Here is an 18,924-nt window from a genome sequence, read left to right on the forward strand (position 1 = left end):
TTGCATTTGATCAGAGAGGATCTAGAGGAACAGAACAAAGATCTGTATCAGCAAAGATAAGTTGTATTTATTTCAGATCACTCATTGTTACTTTCTAACAATTGTAACAGTGTTTTCAAATCTCTTAACAGAGTGGGTTTAACAGCCTTTTGTAAAATCCTCTAACAAGGTGGCAATTCAGTTGAATTGATCTAAAGACCTCTAGCAAGGCCACTCCTAGCAGGGTGATTAAATCCTCTAACAAGGTCACACCTAACAGTGTGTTTTGTAACCTTTAACAAGGTTGGCTCCTAACAGGGCTCACTTCAGAAGAGTGAAAAACAGTAACTAGTTACATTGGTGGTTTTTCCCATATTGGGTTTCCACGTTAAATCTGGTGTCTCTTGTCTCTTGTTTCTTGTGTTTTCAGTTTGATTATATGAGTATCAGCAATGAGTATTTCCTTTGACATCTTAAGGGACTTGTTAAAAAGTTTTTGTAGTAACTGATTCACCCCTCCCCTCTTAGTTACTCCATTCTCATTTTCAACAATTGGTATCAGAGCTTATTGGTGCTTGCAGGAAAAGATTTCAAGGATCTAAGCCAAAGATCAAGATGTCTTACAAAAGAGAAATTCCAAGACTCAACAAAAATAACTTCTCTGCATGGCAAGGATTGATGAAACTTCATTTGGCTACTATTGGTGATACAGGACTGAAATATCTTGATGAAAAATACAAAGAACCTTCTGGCACATTATCTGTCAATGATATTGCTGAAAAGAAGACTCATAACAATATGATGATAGACATTGCATCTGCACTAAGCTATGAAGAATTTGATGATATTAAGGATTGCCAAACCGCTTTTGACATGTGGAACAAGCTGAAAGAAATCTATGGAGGAGATGACAATGTGAAAAGAGCTAAAGCAGAAAGTCTAAGAGGACAATTTGACCAAATGAGAATGAGAGAGGATGAAAACATTGCAAAATATGTTGATAGAATCAAAGCATGTGTCAGTGCAATCAGGGCATCTGGAGGTGATATCAAAGAAGAGACGGTTATAAGCAAAGTTCTCAGAACCTTGCTTCCCATTTATGCAATCAGAGTTTCTGCAATTCAAGAAAGAAGGTGTGAAGCAAATCATAATATCAATTTGGAGGCTATAGTTGGAAGACTAACCGCATTTGAACTAGACAATTTTGACAACTATGTTCCAGCTTCCAAAAACACTGAATCAGCATTTGAGGCCAAACTTTCATTCAAAGATAAAGGCAAAAAGAAATCAGAGTCAGAAAGTGATGATGAATCAGACCAAAGTTCAGACAGTGATCTTGAAGTAATTGAAGCTCTACTGGCAAAGAAATACTCCAGAGGCAGAGGAAAATATAGAGGTAAAGTTCCTCTAATCTGTTTTTCATGTGAAGAAATTGGTCATATTGCAGCTAGGTGCCCAAACAAGCAGAACAATGATGAAAAGAAGGGTCATAAATGGAATAGAAAGAAAGATTACAAATCATTCAAGAACAAAGGTAAGAAATCATGTTTCATGGCTGAAAATTCTAAGGATTCTGATAATAGTGAAGATGAAATTGTTTATATTGCTGTGAAAGATGATTCTGATAGTGATGAGGAAGATAAAATGGCTCTTATCTCTCATATAAGTATGAATGATACATGGATTATAGACAGTGGTTGCTCTCATCATATGACTGGTGATAAAACTAAGTTTGATCAGTTTGAAGATTATGACGGTGGCAGTGTAAGGTTTGGTAATAATGAACCTCGTTTCATAAAAGGAAGAGGAAGAATCTCTCTAACCAAAGAACTTATATGCAACAATGCCTATTGGGTTGAAGGTCTTAAACATAACTTTCTAAGTGTGGCACAGTTACTCAATACTGGATTTAAGGTGGAATTCATGCATGGAAAGGCAAGACTGTTGAATGAGCAAGGAAAGCTGATAGGATCTGGCACACAAACTAAAGGTAACTTGTTCTACCTAGAACTTGGAGAATGCTCATGTTTTATTGCTCAAATTGAAGAAAGTTGGTTATGGCATAAGAGGTTGTGTCATGTCAATTTTGATAATCTGGTGAAGATAAGCAAATTCAAAAAGGTAAGAGGCATTCCTAATATAAAGAAACCTGAGGTCGGTTTATGCAAGAATTGTCAGATTGGTAAAAAGGGAAAGACTAGTTTTAAAAGTAAAAGCTATCAGTCTGAAGATATATTAGAAATTGTGCATACTGATTTATGTGGACCCATTGGAATTGAAAGTTATACTGGAGAAAAGTTTTTCATTCTTTTTGTTGATGATTACTCAAGAATGATGACTGTTATGTACCTAAGGAATAAATTAGAAGCGTTTGAGAAATTCAAATGGTACTTGGCAAGAGTAGAAAAAGAAACAGGGAAAAGATTGAAATGCTTAAGGTCAGACAGAGGTGGTGAATTCATTTCACATGAGTTTAATAACTTCTGCATTGAAAGAGGAATCAAAAGACAAGTTTCAGCACCAGGAACTCCAGAACAAAATGGGATAGCTGAAAGAAAAAATAGATCCATTATGGATTGTGCAAGGACCCTAATGATTGAAAAGAACATTGCTATCAAATACTGGAAGGAAGCTATCAGCACTGCAGTTCATACCTTGAACCGAGTACAACTGAAAAAGGACTCATTCAAAACTCCCTATGAATTATGGTATGGCTACAAACCCAATGTAAGTTATCTGAAAGTATTTGGAAGCAAATGTTATATTCTGAAAGAATCTAGAAAAGGTAAATTTGATGTAAAAGGAGATGAAGGAATATTTCTAGGTTACTCTTGTAAAAGCAAAGCATATAGATGTTTAAATCTATCTACTCACAAGGTCATAGAAAGTGCACATGTGAAAGTTGATGAGTTTGCAGAGAAATCAGAAGAAGAAAGCAAGAAGGTTCCTGAAGACTACAGAAGATTTATTTACATTGAACCTGATACTATACCAAGTACTCCAGTTAATCAGGAATCCTCAACTCCCGAGTCATCAATGACCGAGTTGCAGAAAATTCAAACCGAGACACAGGAAGTTTTTACCGAGCTAAAAGAATATGAGTCACTTTCAGACTCTACCAAGCAAGTATCTACCGAGTCTGAATCTACCGAGCCAGAACAGCAAGAATCTGAAGTACAAAGGGACAACAATGAAACTCATTCAAGAAGTAAAGAACCTGTGTTAGCTAAATATGTCAGAAGGCATCATGCACCAGATCAGATCATTGGAGACAAATTTGAAGGAACTCTGACAAGAAGTAAGTTAAAAGGCACTTGTTTACTTGCTGATTTTGAACCTAGAAATATCAAAGATGCATTGGCAAATGATAGTTGGATTGAGGCTATGAATGAAGAAATAGAACATATAGAGAAAAACAAAACATGGACTCTTGTATCTAGACCCAAAGATAAGAATGTGATTGGAACAAAATGGGTATTCAGAAATAAACTAAATGAAGATGGCAAGGTATCAAGAAACAAAGCTAGACTAGTATGCAAAGGATATGCTCAAGAAGAAGGTATAGACTATGGAGAAACCTTTGCTCCTGTTGCAAGATTGGAAGGTGTAAGAACCTTACTTGCATATGCTGCTCACAAAGGATTCAAAGTTTATCAGATGGATGTTAAGTCAGCATTTCTCAATGGAATACTGGATGAAGAAGTTTACATTGAACAACCTGAAGGTTTTATTGATCCAGATAAGAAGAACATGGTCTGCAAATTACACAAGGCGCTGTATGGTCTAAAACAAGCTCCTAGAGCATGGTATGAAAGATTGCATAACTATCTTATTCAGATTGGTTTTCAAAGGACTAATGATAACAGTAGCTTGTATATAAAAGAAGGTCCAGATAATAAGATTGTTTTGGCAGAAATATTTGTAGATGACACTATTTTCACAGGCAATGATGATCTATGCAAAGAATTTTCAAGACAAATGAACAAGGAGTTTGAGATGTCTATGTTTGGTGAGATTAAATTCTTTGTAGGTCTTCAAATCCAACAAAATAAGAATGGCATCTTCATCACACAGTCAAAATACATCAAGGAGCTATTAAAAAAATTTGGTATGGAGGATTGTAAACCAGTTGGAACCCCTATGTGTACTGGATTGAAACTTACCAAGGAAGATGAATCCAAAGAAGTAGATCAAACACTGTATAGATCTATGATTGGAAAGTTGCAGTATGTAGTACATACTAGGCCAGATATTGCCCTTGCAGTCGGTATTGTAGCAAGATTTTCAGCAAAACCAAGAGAAACTCACATAATGGCAATCAAAAGAATAATGAGATATTTGAAAGGAACTGAAGATTATGGGCTATGGTATAAATTTGGAGGTAATTTGGATTTGAAAGTATTTACTGATGCTGATTGGGCAGGAAACCTTGATGACAAGAAAAGCACAAGTGGAGGAGCATTCTTTCTTGGAAAGAGATTGGTTTCTTGGACAAGCAAAAAGCAGAATTGTATATCCCAATCTACAGCAGAGGCAGAGTATGTTGCTGCAGCAGTAAATTGTTCAAATATTGTTTGGTTTAAGCAGTTATTGCAAGGAATGAGGATGGAAATCAAAGAACCAGTTGTTATGTTCTGTGACAATACTAGTGCAATCAATATATCAAAGAATCCAGTGATGCATTCTAAGACCAAGCATATTGCAATCAAATATCATTTTGTCAGAGAATTGGTACAAGACAAGGAGATCAGATTGGAATATGTCAATTCAAAGGAACAAATTGCTGACATATTCACAAAGCCACTACCTAAGGATGCATTCTTGTATCTCAGAGGTAAGTTAGGGGTTACACCCCTATCCAAAATTCACTAAAAACAAGTTTTAGTGATGCATCAACGCATACCAAAATGAAAATCTATCTGTTGATGCAGTCAAATCTGGAAGCATTGCATATGAATCAGTACTAAAGGTACATTACAATTCATTTAAGTCCTATTGTCTTTGGCATTTGTTGTCAAAGAGGGAGAGATTTACTTTACTGTCATATCTTTCTGAAATTTGTATGGAAAAGAAAGTTCTTATGTAATTCCTTCACAGAGGGAGATTACTGAAAGAGGGAGAGTCTATCATCTTAGAGGGAGAATTGTTGTGATGACACATTGTGCTGATAAGGACTTGTTTTCAAATTTCATTCTGCTATGACATGTTGTGTTGCCATCAATGCCAAAGAGGGAGATTGTTGGATACAATTGATAATTGCATGATTGTCTTTGATGTTACACAAATGTCATATCAGTCATCAGACAGAGTCTACCGAGCTCAGAAGGTAAGTACAGCTGTTGACAGAGTTTACCGAGCTTGCAAGGTAAACAAAGGAAGTTCAGTGTTTACCGAACTCACTCGGTAAACAAAGGATATGAGATAGGTTGTCAGTATTTACTGAGCTCACTCGGTCATCGAAGAAAAGTAGCAGACAGTGAAAAGTAGCAGACAGTATTAATCGAGATAACTCGGTCATCGAAGAAAAGAAGCAGACAGTGTTAACCGAGCTCACTCGGTCATCAAAGGAAAGTCGAAGAAATCGGTGTTTACCGAGTTAAGTCGGTCAGTGAAGGATTTCACGAAATTCTCTGTATTAACCGAGCTCAGTCGGTTAACACAGGAATTATTTTCTGTGCAGTATTTACCGAGTTAAGTCGGTCAGCGAAGGATTTCTCGAAGGTTAAGTAATTAAAGTTAATTACTTTATGTAATGTATGAAGCCGACTCATAGCACAATTATTTATAATTATAACTTGTATTTGAGCCGACTCAATAATCTGAAAGGTATATATGAAGGATCAAGCTGCGAATTCAAAAAAATAGAAGTATGAATGTGAAAAAGCGAGCAGATATGATTGAATATCTAATATGCGAATTATAAGGAAGGTCAGAGCAAGTTTTTGAAGGATCAGAGATGCAGAGTTGCATTTGATCAGAGAGGATCTAGAGGAACAGAACAGAGATCTGTATCAGCAAAGATAAGTTGTATTTATTTCAGATCACTCATTGTTACTTTCTAACAATTGTAACAGTGTTTTCAAATCTCTTAACAGAGTGGGTTTAACAACCTTTTGTAAAATCCTCTAACAAGGTGGCAATTCAGTTGAATTGATCTAAAGACCTCTAGCAAGGCCACTCCTAGCAGGGTGATTAAATCCTCTAACAAGGTCACACCTAACAGTGTGTTTTGTAACCTTTAACAAGGTTGGCTCCTAACAGGGCTCACTTCAGAAGAGTGAAAAACAGTAACTAGTTACATTGGTGGTTTTTCCCATATTGGGTTTCCACGTTAAATCTGGTGTCTCTTGTCTCTTGTTTCTTGTGTTTTCAGTTTGATTATATGAGTATCAGCAATGAGTATTTCCTTTGACATCTTAAGGGACTTGTTAAAAAGTTTTTATAGTAACTGATTCACCCCTCCCCTCTCAGTTACTCCATTCTCATTTTCAACATGAACACCCTATTATTTCTCTCCTTCCAAATACCCCAACAGTCATTGGGGGGGATAACCTTCCACAAATTGATAAGAAGGGGGTGGGCAAAGGGGCTTTGCCAATTCTCCACAAATTGCACCAGATCCTTGTTAAACACCTAGTTCACCTCTAACCTCTGTAAAAGCCTCCCCCAAACACTAGAAGCATAACTACAATGAAGGAACAAATGGGTAATATTCTCCTTCATCTTCTGACATAGATATCATCTATTGGATAATTGAAAACCCCGTTTCATTAGGTTATCAATAGTGAGAATTTTTCCATGGATGGTGGTCCACCAGAATATATTAATCTCTGGGATTAAATGATTGAACCATATATTCCCCTAATAATTAGGTTCCAAAGTTTTATCCAACATTAGTTTGTAGGTAGATTTAACGGAGAACTCTCCTATCAAAGTGGCCTTCCAAATGAACTCATCATTTTGATACATTCTCAAGATTCTGTACCCTTCTAGGAGAACATTTAGCTCTTTTATCAGGTCCCCTCCAACCAAAGCATTCTGTTGCAACTCCACTTTTTTCCACTTCCTCCCTAGGCCAATAAAATCATCAACCATGCCCTCAAATTCTTGGAGGTGGTTTCAGAGGGACCCATACTTCATTCTTGCCAATGGTTTATCAATAAGCCATAGGTCCTTCTAGAAGTTAATTTGATTACCATTACCCACTAGCCACCTTACACCATCTTTCAATAGGGTTTTGTTTTTCACAATATTTCCCCGTATCTTAGACCCCATAGGGAGATCATTTCTCTAGGTGCAGTGAGAGAATTTCAGATTTCCCAAGTACTTGGGTTTTAGAATATTGCACCAGCTGGTTTCCTCCTTCATCAAGTTCCACCCCATCTTGGTGTGAAGCACATTATTTATATCATATATCTTCCTTACTCCCAAGCCACCTCTACTTTTAGGTTTACAAACTGTATCCCAATTCATCAAACTTAACCTATTCTTCTCACTCCCTCTTGACCAAAGGAAGTTACGTTGTATTTTCTCCAATTTCTCTGCCATACACTAGGTAATTTTGAACAGCGATAGGAAATACATAGGTAATCCCTCAAGGGAGGAAATCAGAAGTTGAAGCTTATCGCACTACTCAAAGTTTTACCTTTCCACCCAATCAACTTCCTTTCCATCTTCTCCAAAATGCAATTCCAAAAGTTGCTACTTACGTCTTTCACCATTAAGGGGAGGCCCAAATACATGTTAGGTAACACAATAGTATTACACCCCAAAATATTTACAATCCTTCGCTGAATATCAGGGGACACCTTACTTTTGTCCAAATTAATTTTCTGTCCTGCACTGACCACATATATCTCTAGCACAAACTTCCAAGCTCTGGCTTCGCCCATCGAGGATTCCCCACTTAGGAAGGTGTCCTCCAGAAATTGCTAGATCACCTTTGGTGGAAGCGTGGATATTAGCTTAACACCTTTAATCACCCCCCTTCCATCTTTCTCAAGAACGCCCTTCCTAGAACTTCAACAACCATAATAAACAAATAGGGGTAGATAGGGTCACCCTGTCTTAGTCCCCTCTCCCCACCAAAATTCCTCCAATCTACGAACCATTCACCATCACCGAGTAATTGACAGTTTCAACCATCGATTTAACCATCCTTATAATCTTTTGACTAAAACCAATTTTACCTATAACTTCATACATGAAAATCCAATTAATCTTATCATAAGCTTTAGAGATGTCAAGTTTCAAAACCATACCCAGATTACCACTCTTCTCCACATAGTGCAAAACTTCATGAGTTGTTATGGCAGCATCAAGGATTTGGCGCCCCGAGACAAACCCATTCTGGGTCTTCCCAATGAATTTATGCAGCAACAGTTTTAACCTGTTCACCAAAATTTTAGAGAAAATCTTATAAGTAGTGTTACATAGGCTAATTGGCCTAAAATATGAGAGGAGCCCTGGGTCTTTAACCTTCGGGATAAGGGCAATAAACATTAAGTTGCTTGAGAAGCTTCCTAGTTTTGAAAAAGTCACAAGCTGCCCAGAGGAGATCCAATTCAATAACATCCCAAAAGTGCTGGAAAAACATTGGGGGGAAACTGTTAGGTCTCGGGGACTTGTAGACTTTCATAGAGAAGACAACTTTGCGAACTTCTTCCTCGGTTACCAACTGTGTAGACTTTTATATATGGGCTAAAGACTTTGAGTTCCACCACTAAGACCCCTTTACATCTAGATAATCAATGTGGAAAAATTTCTTTTCCTCAACTCATTTTCTATCTCTTTCTTAAAAATTTAGCCTCCCAACTTAATTGTGTCATTGATAAAGAAACAATGCCAATACAATTGTAAATCATCATTGAGTCCTAATAATAATATCTCAAATTTCTAAAAATTAAACTACCCTTTTAATTTTTTTAAAAATATTTATCTTAAGTAGTGTTCCAACTCAAGAAGAAATTATCAATAAAATAAATTATAATCCCAAAATAAAATATTTTGAACATTATTTATTACAACATCCATTAAATAATAAAAATTATCCTTACCGAAATTTCTTCTATATTTCTCTTTCAGCACGCCCTTAAAAAATGCAAGTACAAAGAAAAGCTAAAATAACGAAATCAACGTCCGTCGAAGCTACAAACCTTCTATTCTATGATTTGTTAGTGGAATGCAACGTTCGTTTTTTCAAACCCTGACGCAGCGGACAAAGTCAAATGTTGTTAAAAAGCAAAATTCTTTGGCTGCGTATTTTTCTTGGAAAATTTAATTAAATCCCTACCATCTACTTAATTAATGGCTAAAAGCAAAAAGTTCCTTTTTACATAACTAAAAAAATAGCAAAAAGTTTCTTTCCTACATAAACAGCGGTGAAACCCATGTATCTCTTTAAGGGGCAAATGGCAAAGCAGATTGTGAAGTTCTCGTGAGTCTCTGCCGCAAAAGGAAGAAAGAAAGCCATGTGCTTCAGATTTATGAGCTGTGTACCAAACGCAAAAATAAAAATACAGCATGGCAAGATTACAGTAAAGCACAACGAAGAGATTCATCTAACAATCAATCTTCTTTGTTAGTTGAAGTGTTTAAAATCTCTCACCCGGTACTATAAAATCCTTACTCCACGGCAAAAACCTACAGCAATTCCTAAGTGATTTACGGTACTAAATTCAAAGCCTGATTCAGAGCAGCCTCAACCAGTCTCGCTACTAGAATTTAGTTTTCAAGATTTTTGTGAAAGATTGCTCTAATGAAATCAGTTTCAGCTATCTTTTTACTGAGCTTTTAACAGAAAGATCTGCATCAATGTTCCATTCAGGCGGTGCTGAAAATGCCAGTTGAATGCATGTCTGCAACATTTTTTCTTATTTCAGCAACACAGATTTGTTTATTTGAGCGGGCGGAGATTTGATTGTTTAGCCGGTGGAAGGTTCTATGGATCACGAAGTTTTTCTCGTCAGGCCTGCGGGTACAAGCGGGCGTCCACAAAAAGGCGTTAGTCGAATTTTGAACGTGTTAGATGACGGGATCTCTATTTCTGGAGTTCTGCCCTCACTGAAACAGAGTCCTGCAGTGTATAGCTTTGAACGGATTTGTAGGGTTTTGCCTTCCACGGCGGATCAAAATGAGCTTAGAATTGATGTTATTGGGAGCTTCAACAAGGCAGATGAAAATCTCAAGCTGTGCTGCGACTCGAGAACGGCTTTGTTGACTACACTTCTAAACAAGCTTGACGATGTGAATGGCATTGGTAGGACATCGACGCTTTATTTATATTTGTTCAAAGATTTGAATAGTTTATGAAATTATTTCTTCTGTGCAAATGTATTTTTATTAGAGTTTGCTTAATTTTAGCCTTGTGAATCTTCTGGAATAAATTCTTATCTTATTTAGATTGCCCTGCGTGATTTTCGCAGAATCATAGTGAAGCATTTAAATTATTTCATATTTGGATGTTTTGTTTTTGGACGATTTTTCTCTATGCTTAGCTGAATGTGCTGCGAAATATTGGAAGTCCCCAATGCTATGTTCTAAACGTTTTACTCATATATTATCATTTTACTCAATTGTAATTAAGGTTCTATTGGGCCTTCGCCAATGAGGTGATGCATAAAGTACATATTTCATGAATTTGACAAGATACATTATATCTAAACAGTTATACGACTGGGCAACCGATACGGGGATGAACCCCTAAAAGCCAAACGGCTTCCGTCAAATTCAAAACCCAAAATACAAAAACACCAAAGCCCTTACAAATAGCAACCTAAAGCATAGCAACAGTTAGAAGGACGACATTGGCATTGCCAGTCCTATGTGCAACATAAGTGCCTACCGCCCTCGGCTACATATGAACCTGAGCCACCCCAGCAGCCCTGCCATGCCCAGCAACTCCTTGATTCTGCAGCATGGTGTTTCTCTCCACCTGCCTGAGCACTCAACCAACCAATGATGGAAGGGAGAAAACAGAGCGGTCAGCTTCACTCTTCCCTTCTGTGAATGAAAGAGAATTTGTCAGGAAAGAAAGATCGTAACAAAGAATTCTCAATTACTCGTGTTGGTACACTTCCTGAAATCCATCTCGCAGCACACAAATTTCTATACGAACACGAGGGTCATGGACTCTCAGAGAGTCTGCTTCTACTGAGCAATTCTCGTCCATTGCCGCTGAGTATAAGGTAAAATTTGGCAGCACCATCCCTACAATGCATTCTTTATTCTCATGTTTTGATGTCAATTCTTCCAGCATTGCGTCAAATCAGTAGCGGTTGCTCCCCTGGATCTGAGCTGGTCTTTATTTTCTAAACCTCTGGTCCCAACTCCAAGGATAAATTTCACCATCCTCAGGGTCTTTGCATTTGGGCAGTCAAGCACTGCCTTCAACCTATTATGAGAGATAGAGCCATGAATTAATGGGTCATTCTGCCTCCCTCCCACCCTTTCCATGGCCATTTGACAACAGATGGCAGCCAACCTTAACGCCACATGCATCATACCCAACAGTGATGACACCCAGCAGAGCAGAGAACAAATAAAAAGACATGGAAATTGCTCTAGAGTGCAGGTATAGAAAGTTTATTGCATGCTCTCTGGTGACTTACATTCTCACCCTATGTTGCCATTATGCGTACAGGTATGAGAACCTGCTATGTGGGTACAGGCAAAGTTGTTTTGGGGCGATAGTACGATAATTCATTATTGATCGATGACAAATGCCAAAGATAAATATTGAATGCCAATCGGAATTTGATGGTTCAGAATTTCAATATTAAGTCATATGCCATATCATATATGTGTAGGTTCATGATTCAAATGAAAATTATTATAATTGGAAAATTGACTATCAAAATAGTAATTGTCTTCTATCTTCAATGCATTTCATCAATCATTAGGAGGATTATCAAAAATATCATCATCTGTTGCATTTTCAGCTGCTGCAAGTTCAAGATCATGTGAACCCAAAGCAGTCCCACTTGCACTAGATGCACCATGTATAGGTATGTCATCATCATCACCCATAGTGACTCTAGCAAGATCTTCAATGGTTGCTTCTAATTTGGTACACTCAGGGGTTACATCCCAAAGCTTTGCTGCCCATCCTTGTATTGGGGATACTTGTGTGATAAAAGATGCAAACTGGAATGAATGTAAACCAAGTTTTCTGCTCTTTTTGCAGTCAACTGGCTATGCTTTGTTGAGCGGCTAAATGAGCATGTACTCTAATTTCATTTAGCAGCAGAAGAACTTGCAACCTATTGAAATTGTAGAGAAAACCAACAAATTTTAAAAACTAAAAATGCAAAATATATTAAAGAATGTTAAGTACTAAATTTGACAATACAAATGGTAAAATAATAAACAAAAAACTTACTTGTGAGAGGATCTTTATTGCAAGAGGTTAGAGGCACATAAAATCTTGACCATGGAGGTAACACTATGTATTAGCGTCTATTTTGGATTGGTCATAAATAACACAAGGATCATTACTTATTCCTAAGATGAACAAGCCAAATTCTCTACTACCATTTTCCTCCAATTTTGGATCTTGGAAGAGCCTACTAAATGCCCACTTGGATTCGATAGGAACTTCAAAATATCTATATGGTGGTGATCTCCCCGACGAAGAAAGTACATCATTGCTATAGTATCTCAAAGATAGTGCATATGCAAGGAGGTGCAATATTGTAGTCATCTTGTTCCAATAGTTAAGAATGATTGATTCCACCCTTTTTGAAAAAGGTTTCTTCAAGGTCGCTCTCCTTTTTTCTATTATGACTTCTGTTTTCTCTATCATCTTGTCCATGCTGTCACAGAGATCCCCCAAACATGGTGCATGTGGATCAACAAACTTGAGCGTAGTCATTACAGGCTTGGTGAAATCCAATACATATTCCACACGAGCCCACCAATCATCATCCAAGATCAACGACTTGACCATTTTAACCCTCTTTGAATTTGGCTATTTCCAAACATCCACTGTTTTCTTATAAGTTATAACCATTTGACCCAATGCCTCCTGCACCTTCAAAATGTTAAATTTAGAACCAAAAAACTATAGATGAAATAATCAATAACTTAAAAAACATAAGTAGAAACAACACTAGAATTTTTTGTTAAGCTTTACAGGAAATAGGAATTTCAAAATTTTAATCACTGTTCTGTAGATGTATATGTAGATTCTATATGATATGTGGCTGCTGTAACTTATAATAGCACTTACTGATTTATGTGTTCTTCACTGTAGGAATAAAACATGGATGGAGCAAAACATTAAATGGATGGATAAATGGAACATCAAGGTGCATGAGTGTCCGGACGATAATGCGGGCATAAAAAAGTTTGTTAGGGAAAAGTTTTAAAATGCCATGTGAAGTAATAACATTGGCAGAAAAAAAGACTTATTACATTAAAGAATTCAATCCAATAGGGGATCACGGCGAGAAAGCATATCTTGGGGCTGCTATTAAAGGTAAGGCAAGGTTGTTATTGGCTCAGTTGAGGACTGGATCCCATTACCTCAGATGCGAAATAGGTAGATGGAAAAGGCCCAAGGAGGTTTGGGGGGAGAGGATATATGTGTTTTGTAAGATAGGAGCTATTGAAACAGAATGACATTTTCTCTCCAAGTGCACAACTTAAAACAACATCCAAATATACTATGATTTCATACAAAAGGTGGTCAACATGCATAGTTTGTTTGACGTTGATAGGATCAAGCAAATGATAGACTTCTTGAGTAAGATCCATATTAGAAGATTGGAAATGGAAAGAAATATGGAATATGTTTAGCACGTTCTGTTAGTCCCATAGACTGCTGTGGTCTTGTGGACGTCATTAAAATCACATTCATTCATTCATTCAAGTTACTCTTTCAATGAATGTGTATATGATATAAAGAGGGCATGTCTCTCGTAGAGACATGTCACTTGTTAATATCTTAACTCACATTAGTTATTGCTTTAACATATATCACAAATGATATTTGCTCAATGTATTATCATGATTATACACACACACACACACACATGTATATGTATATATATAAATGTATAAAATCTCTGATATATTATTATACATATATATAAGTAATATATTTGTATAATATATATATTTACTTGATAATTTATTATCGATAATAATAGTGCTCTATAATAATAGTGCTCTATAATAATAGTGAAGGATATACGTCAAATGTTCAAGGCCGATATGTCATTCAAATATTCGATTTCGTCGATTGGAATCATCCGGTTGTAGTTACAATCATTAACACTCCCTCTTAGCTAGGGAGATGATTTCTATCCAAAGAAAAAACATTAGGAGTATGGTATGCCCAAAAATATCAACCATATGATATTCACCATACTCATATCTTTTCTTGGTATGTGCACTGACATCACGTCTCATGATGTCTACAAGAGAAGATATCTGCTCATGGTGTCTCTACTGATAGTATGTCTCATAGTATAAACCATGCCATCTCATAGTATCCACCATGCCATATCTCAATAATATAACTTATAGTAGTATGAACACTACTTAGTCACATAAGAGATATGCACTATCATGATCTCCATAGACATCATCCATATGACATCCATAATTACATAAGAGATGTGCACTATCATGATCTCCATAGACATCATCCATATGACATCCATAATGATAGTAGGTTAAACTATTGTTTAGATCACCACCTCTCAAGACTTTTTGACAAGATCATGTATTAACTAACATGACATCGACCATGAACCATACTAGAGCGTGGATCCATCATGAATATTCCTAGAGTTTGGAACAAGTGTTTTCACCTTAAACTTCCCTCTCATAGAGAAGGATGCATTAAAGATACATCTCAGGAAATCATTGATGTTGAGTCTCCCTCTCAGTAAGGGCTCCGGTCCATAACTCCAAGCTTGTCTTAAAAAAAAATGTACAAACTTCACTTTGGCTGAAGGTTTTGGAGAAAATATCGGTTATCAGATCTTCAGTGATAATATACTCTGAATGAATAATATTCCGTGTATTCATTTATCGTTTAGGCATTTGCATAAGGGCCTTTTCGTCTGCACATATGAAACTTCATCTTATGAATCATAGCCCTCTGACTACTACAGTTTCTTGATCACTAGAGATTCCATCTCGACATGGTCTATTCCCTCTGAATCAATATGACTAAGATCCTCAAAAGTTAGCTCAAGCATGTACTCTATCTGCTCCCTCCGTTACAGAAGCATAAGTTGACTCATAGTAACATGAGTGAATGTACTTAATTGTGGATTTATCCTCGGGCTTGGCAACACCAGATATTAATGTGGTTCCCGTTTGAAGCTTCAAGTACATGCATCAAACTCTTGAACTCTTCGTCCAAGGTTGCCTCTAATGAAATGTCAGGCTCCCTTTTGATATTAAAGGATACTTATAATCCCAATCACCAAAGATATCTTGCTTCTAGAGTCTCTTATTATCTGACACAATTCATATGTTGTTGAAGGTGCTAGATTCAAGACCACTTTGGAGCTACTATCACAAGATCAATGTGTTGTCCCCTTTTTTGAGTAGGTTCCTGCAGTTGGCGAGGTTAGTTCACCATTGCAACCCTCGTGAGTTGGCAGTAGGATTTGAGGGTCTTAGTTATGTGGTTATAGGCTTTCCAATAGCCTATGGTGTGTTTTGGCTCTATTTGAGGGACTTACTATTTATAGTAAGTCAAACTATTCGTTCTGATGAGCTCAGTTGAGTTAGAGGAGTTGGGTGATGCTCTCGGTTTTTATTTCAAGCTTCCAGTTTGGGCTCCAAGAATCTTGGAGGGAGTGCTTATTTATAGTAAGTCACCCCGTTAGGTTCATACATTGTCTTTCATCATCAGGATCACTTTGGTGTTGTCAGATTTCAATTCTGATGCTTCTTCAGTTGTTTTCGCAAGATAGGTGAATTATTATTATTATTCATCTAAATACGCTGAGGTTGCTATTTTTGTTGGTGTTGTTTGTTGGTCACCTTAGTATCATAGCTCATTGGAACCGAGACGAAAAGTTTTAAATCGTGGGAACAAGAAACAGTGGGCTTGCGTGTCAAAATTTTAAGTTATGGTGGAAAAGGTCATTTTCTGGAGCCAAAAGCAATTAATAAATTATATTAATGACACTTTAATATATTCTAATGTTGTGTAGGGTAAGCTTCTTAAGTGGAGTTCTTTTGAGAAACTGGTGCCATTTGGAGATTATAAATATGAGGACATTTGATGAGAAAAGCATCCGATCATTTGATTATCTTATTTTGCTTTGACATCTTTATGACATTTGCCGAAGTTTTGATTTTATATGCCCTTGCTGGAGTATAAGGGTTTGGATTTGAGAAGCTCCTGGTAATTCACAACTGAGGTATTGTGAATGAATTTTGAGAGTTTTTATAGTTTGAATTGTGGAGTCTTCCTTCTGTTTTGACTGTAGCTAGGAGACATTGTTGTGTGGGAACTTAGTTGCATTTCAGCCTACGAATTGGTTAGGGTTTGTGGCATCATTACCTAAGTTCAGTTGGTTCTTGCGTGGATATTAATTTGTGCAAAATTGCAATCATTTCTTGATCCAGGTATGAGCTAATTGGAGCTGTTGTGATCAAAGTACACTTGTGTGTGGGGGTTTGGAGATGCCTGTGCATATTACGGAGGCTGCCATTCATCTCTAGAACAGCAATTGGCTTGTTTATAATCTGCAAACACCTTTATACAGCTTGCTGTTAATAAAAATGGAGGCCTACGATTGTTTCCTGGTGGCCTGGTTCAATTTCTAGTGGTTTGCGTTCAAGTTGCTAGTCAAGGAAAATCCACCATTATGCCGAAATCAGGTTCTTTATCAATTAATGTAATTTTCAGTACATGATTTGAGCAATTTGATTGCAGCATCAAGCTTTTGTCAAAAACAGATCAATTCAGTATTTGTTTTCAGAATTTTAGTGTGAAGCATTTATATTCTAAAAACACAAAAAGAAACAAATACATTCCAATGCGATACAATTATAATAGAGTTGTGCACCAAGTGTTTGACGAAATGTCAAACCATTGATTTGTAAAGAAATTTATAATGAATCCAATCACTGAAAGTGTCTATGCTGCAAATATCAAAGTTGAATCTATGACTGTGGGTCTCGGATGGTGCTCAGGTCTGCCGAGTATTGGAGATTGAGTTTTGGTTTGGACGACAAAGAGGGTTTAATGGGCTGCGAGGACTCTTGTTGCAAAGTGATGTGTTTCCCTTGCTGCTCATCGTCCCTCGCACTAGGAAAGATATATAATTCTTTGACTTCCCATTAAGGTTATGAGCATGTATCACCTATTGCATATAGTCTCACATATTGTTTATGATCTATTACATTGCTTACAAAGATCATAACCTCTACATGTTTATCGCTGTTGAGTGTTTATTTGTTTTCGATTATTATACTCCTTCTGACGATGTACACAACCTTATTTGAATTTGGAAGTTGTATTCCGTCAATCTCACTGGTCCAACTATCTCCAATGTGCGCTGAACAATAATTGTTTGATTTCCCTACATGCGCAATGTATATCATATTTGGATTGCCACTATCTCTATTAACCTTGTGGCTTCTGTCATCTCTCTCCATTTCTAATTACATGTCTGATATTATATATCATCTCATAGGCTGGTAAGGAACTTGCTTTGATACCATGTTGGTTTTTCAAATCTGCTGCAAATGTATTAAGCACTGCCATTTGTTGGAATGTGTGTTCCAAATGTAACATCTGCTTGGATTTATATATATAGAGAATAGGCCATGAAGAGACATGTCCCATGTCTATACATTAATCAGATAATTAATAATAATAACACATTTAATCTCATATATACAATATTAATTTTTCTCATATAATGACTTTATATCTCAATATAAAGAACACATAAATTATAGCTCATATATAAATATATATAGGTTTATCCGACTGAAGGTATCAAATTTCTGTGAAATACTCATTTGGCCGAGGACTCCCGAATACATCAACACATTCAATCTTCCTCCATTGAAGAGCAAGGATTTATGCATTCAAGCCATTGAAGGAGTTTATGCTAGATCTTCTATTGCATTTTCAACATTCAAGATCTCTCTTCATACATTCAAGATTCTTTGTTGCATCTTCTACATTGATCCTTTCAAGATCTACAATGCTGATTTCAAGCACATACATTCATGAAGGTTTTGGTTTTACTTTGATTTCCTATCTAGGATTTTGCAGTTGAGTCAAAGCTATTACATTTACACACTTGATTACATTCCAAATTCAAGAGCATAGTCATAGATTTACGTTGCTTCATGATAGATCTATCACTACTGCTTGCTAGCATTCTATTTCAATTCAAGGTTAATTCCTAAACAAGGGTTTGACTAAGGCAACCCCCCACCCCCCCTCTTCCCCAAACAACGAACAAACGATCTCTTGGTTTTGCAAGTTTCGGATCACGGATTGACAAACAGGTTACGGATTTGGATACCTTTTTCGACTTTCTTCAGAATTGCGAGATCAGAATTAGTGTTGCACACAATCAATCAGGGGTGAAGCGCACCCTTGATTATCCACTATTTTGCCCCTAAAGTTCCAGTTTGCCTCTGACAGATTGCCGAAAGATTTCTGGGTTTTGTCTGCCTCACAAGTTTTAGTCTAGATCTCAGGTTATAGCAGCTTTTGATATCATTTGACAACAGATTTTCAGGTTTATATCTTACAAGTTATATCATCTTCTATTTTCTATTTCCATACTTTCCATTACAACATTACTTGTTTCATCCTTTCATTTAAATCTTATTAAGATGGGGGTGAGAGAGAAATAAGCCCAAGTTATTCATTCTTCTTAACGTTAGATTTGGATTAATACTTCCCTTGGTGTTAATCCAATCTAATCAAAAGGGGCGGATCTCGGTCTT

General features: G+C 36.7%; 1 protein-coding gene across 1 annotated transcript in view; it reads left to right on the forward strand.

The window, feature by feature from the left end:
- Positions 1 to 9,380: 9,380 nt before the first annotated feature.
- Positions 9,381 to 18,924, forward strand: part of LOC149550607 (uncharacterized) — a 291,830-nt gene continuing 282,286 nt past the window's right edge. The window contains exon 1 of the mRNA XM_089793598.1: positions 9,381 to 10,237. Coding sequence (XP_089649724.1) covers positions 9,922 to 10,237 — 316 coding nt within the window. The 5' untranslated portion in view covers positions 9,381 to 9,921. The remainder of the gene's footprint in view (positions 10,238 to 18,924) is intronic.

Source organism: Cupressus sempervirens, chromosome 7 (genome assembly GCF_028749045.1).
Source record: "Cupressus sempervirens isolate cs-2001-9-10 chromosome 7, ASM2874904v1, whole genome shotgun sequence".
Lineage (NCBI taxonomy): Eukaryota > Viridiplantae > Streptophyta > Pinopsida > Cupressales > Cupressaceae > Cupressus > Cupressus sempervirens.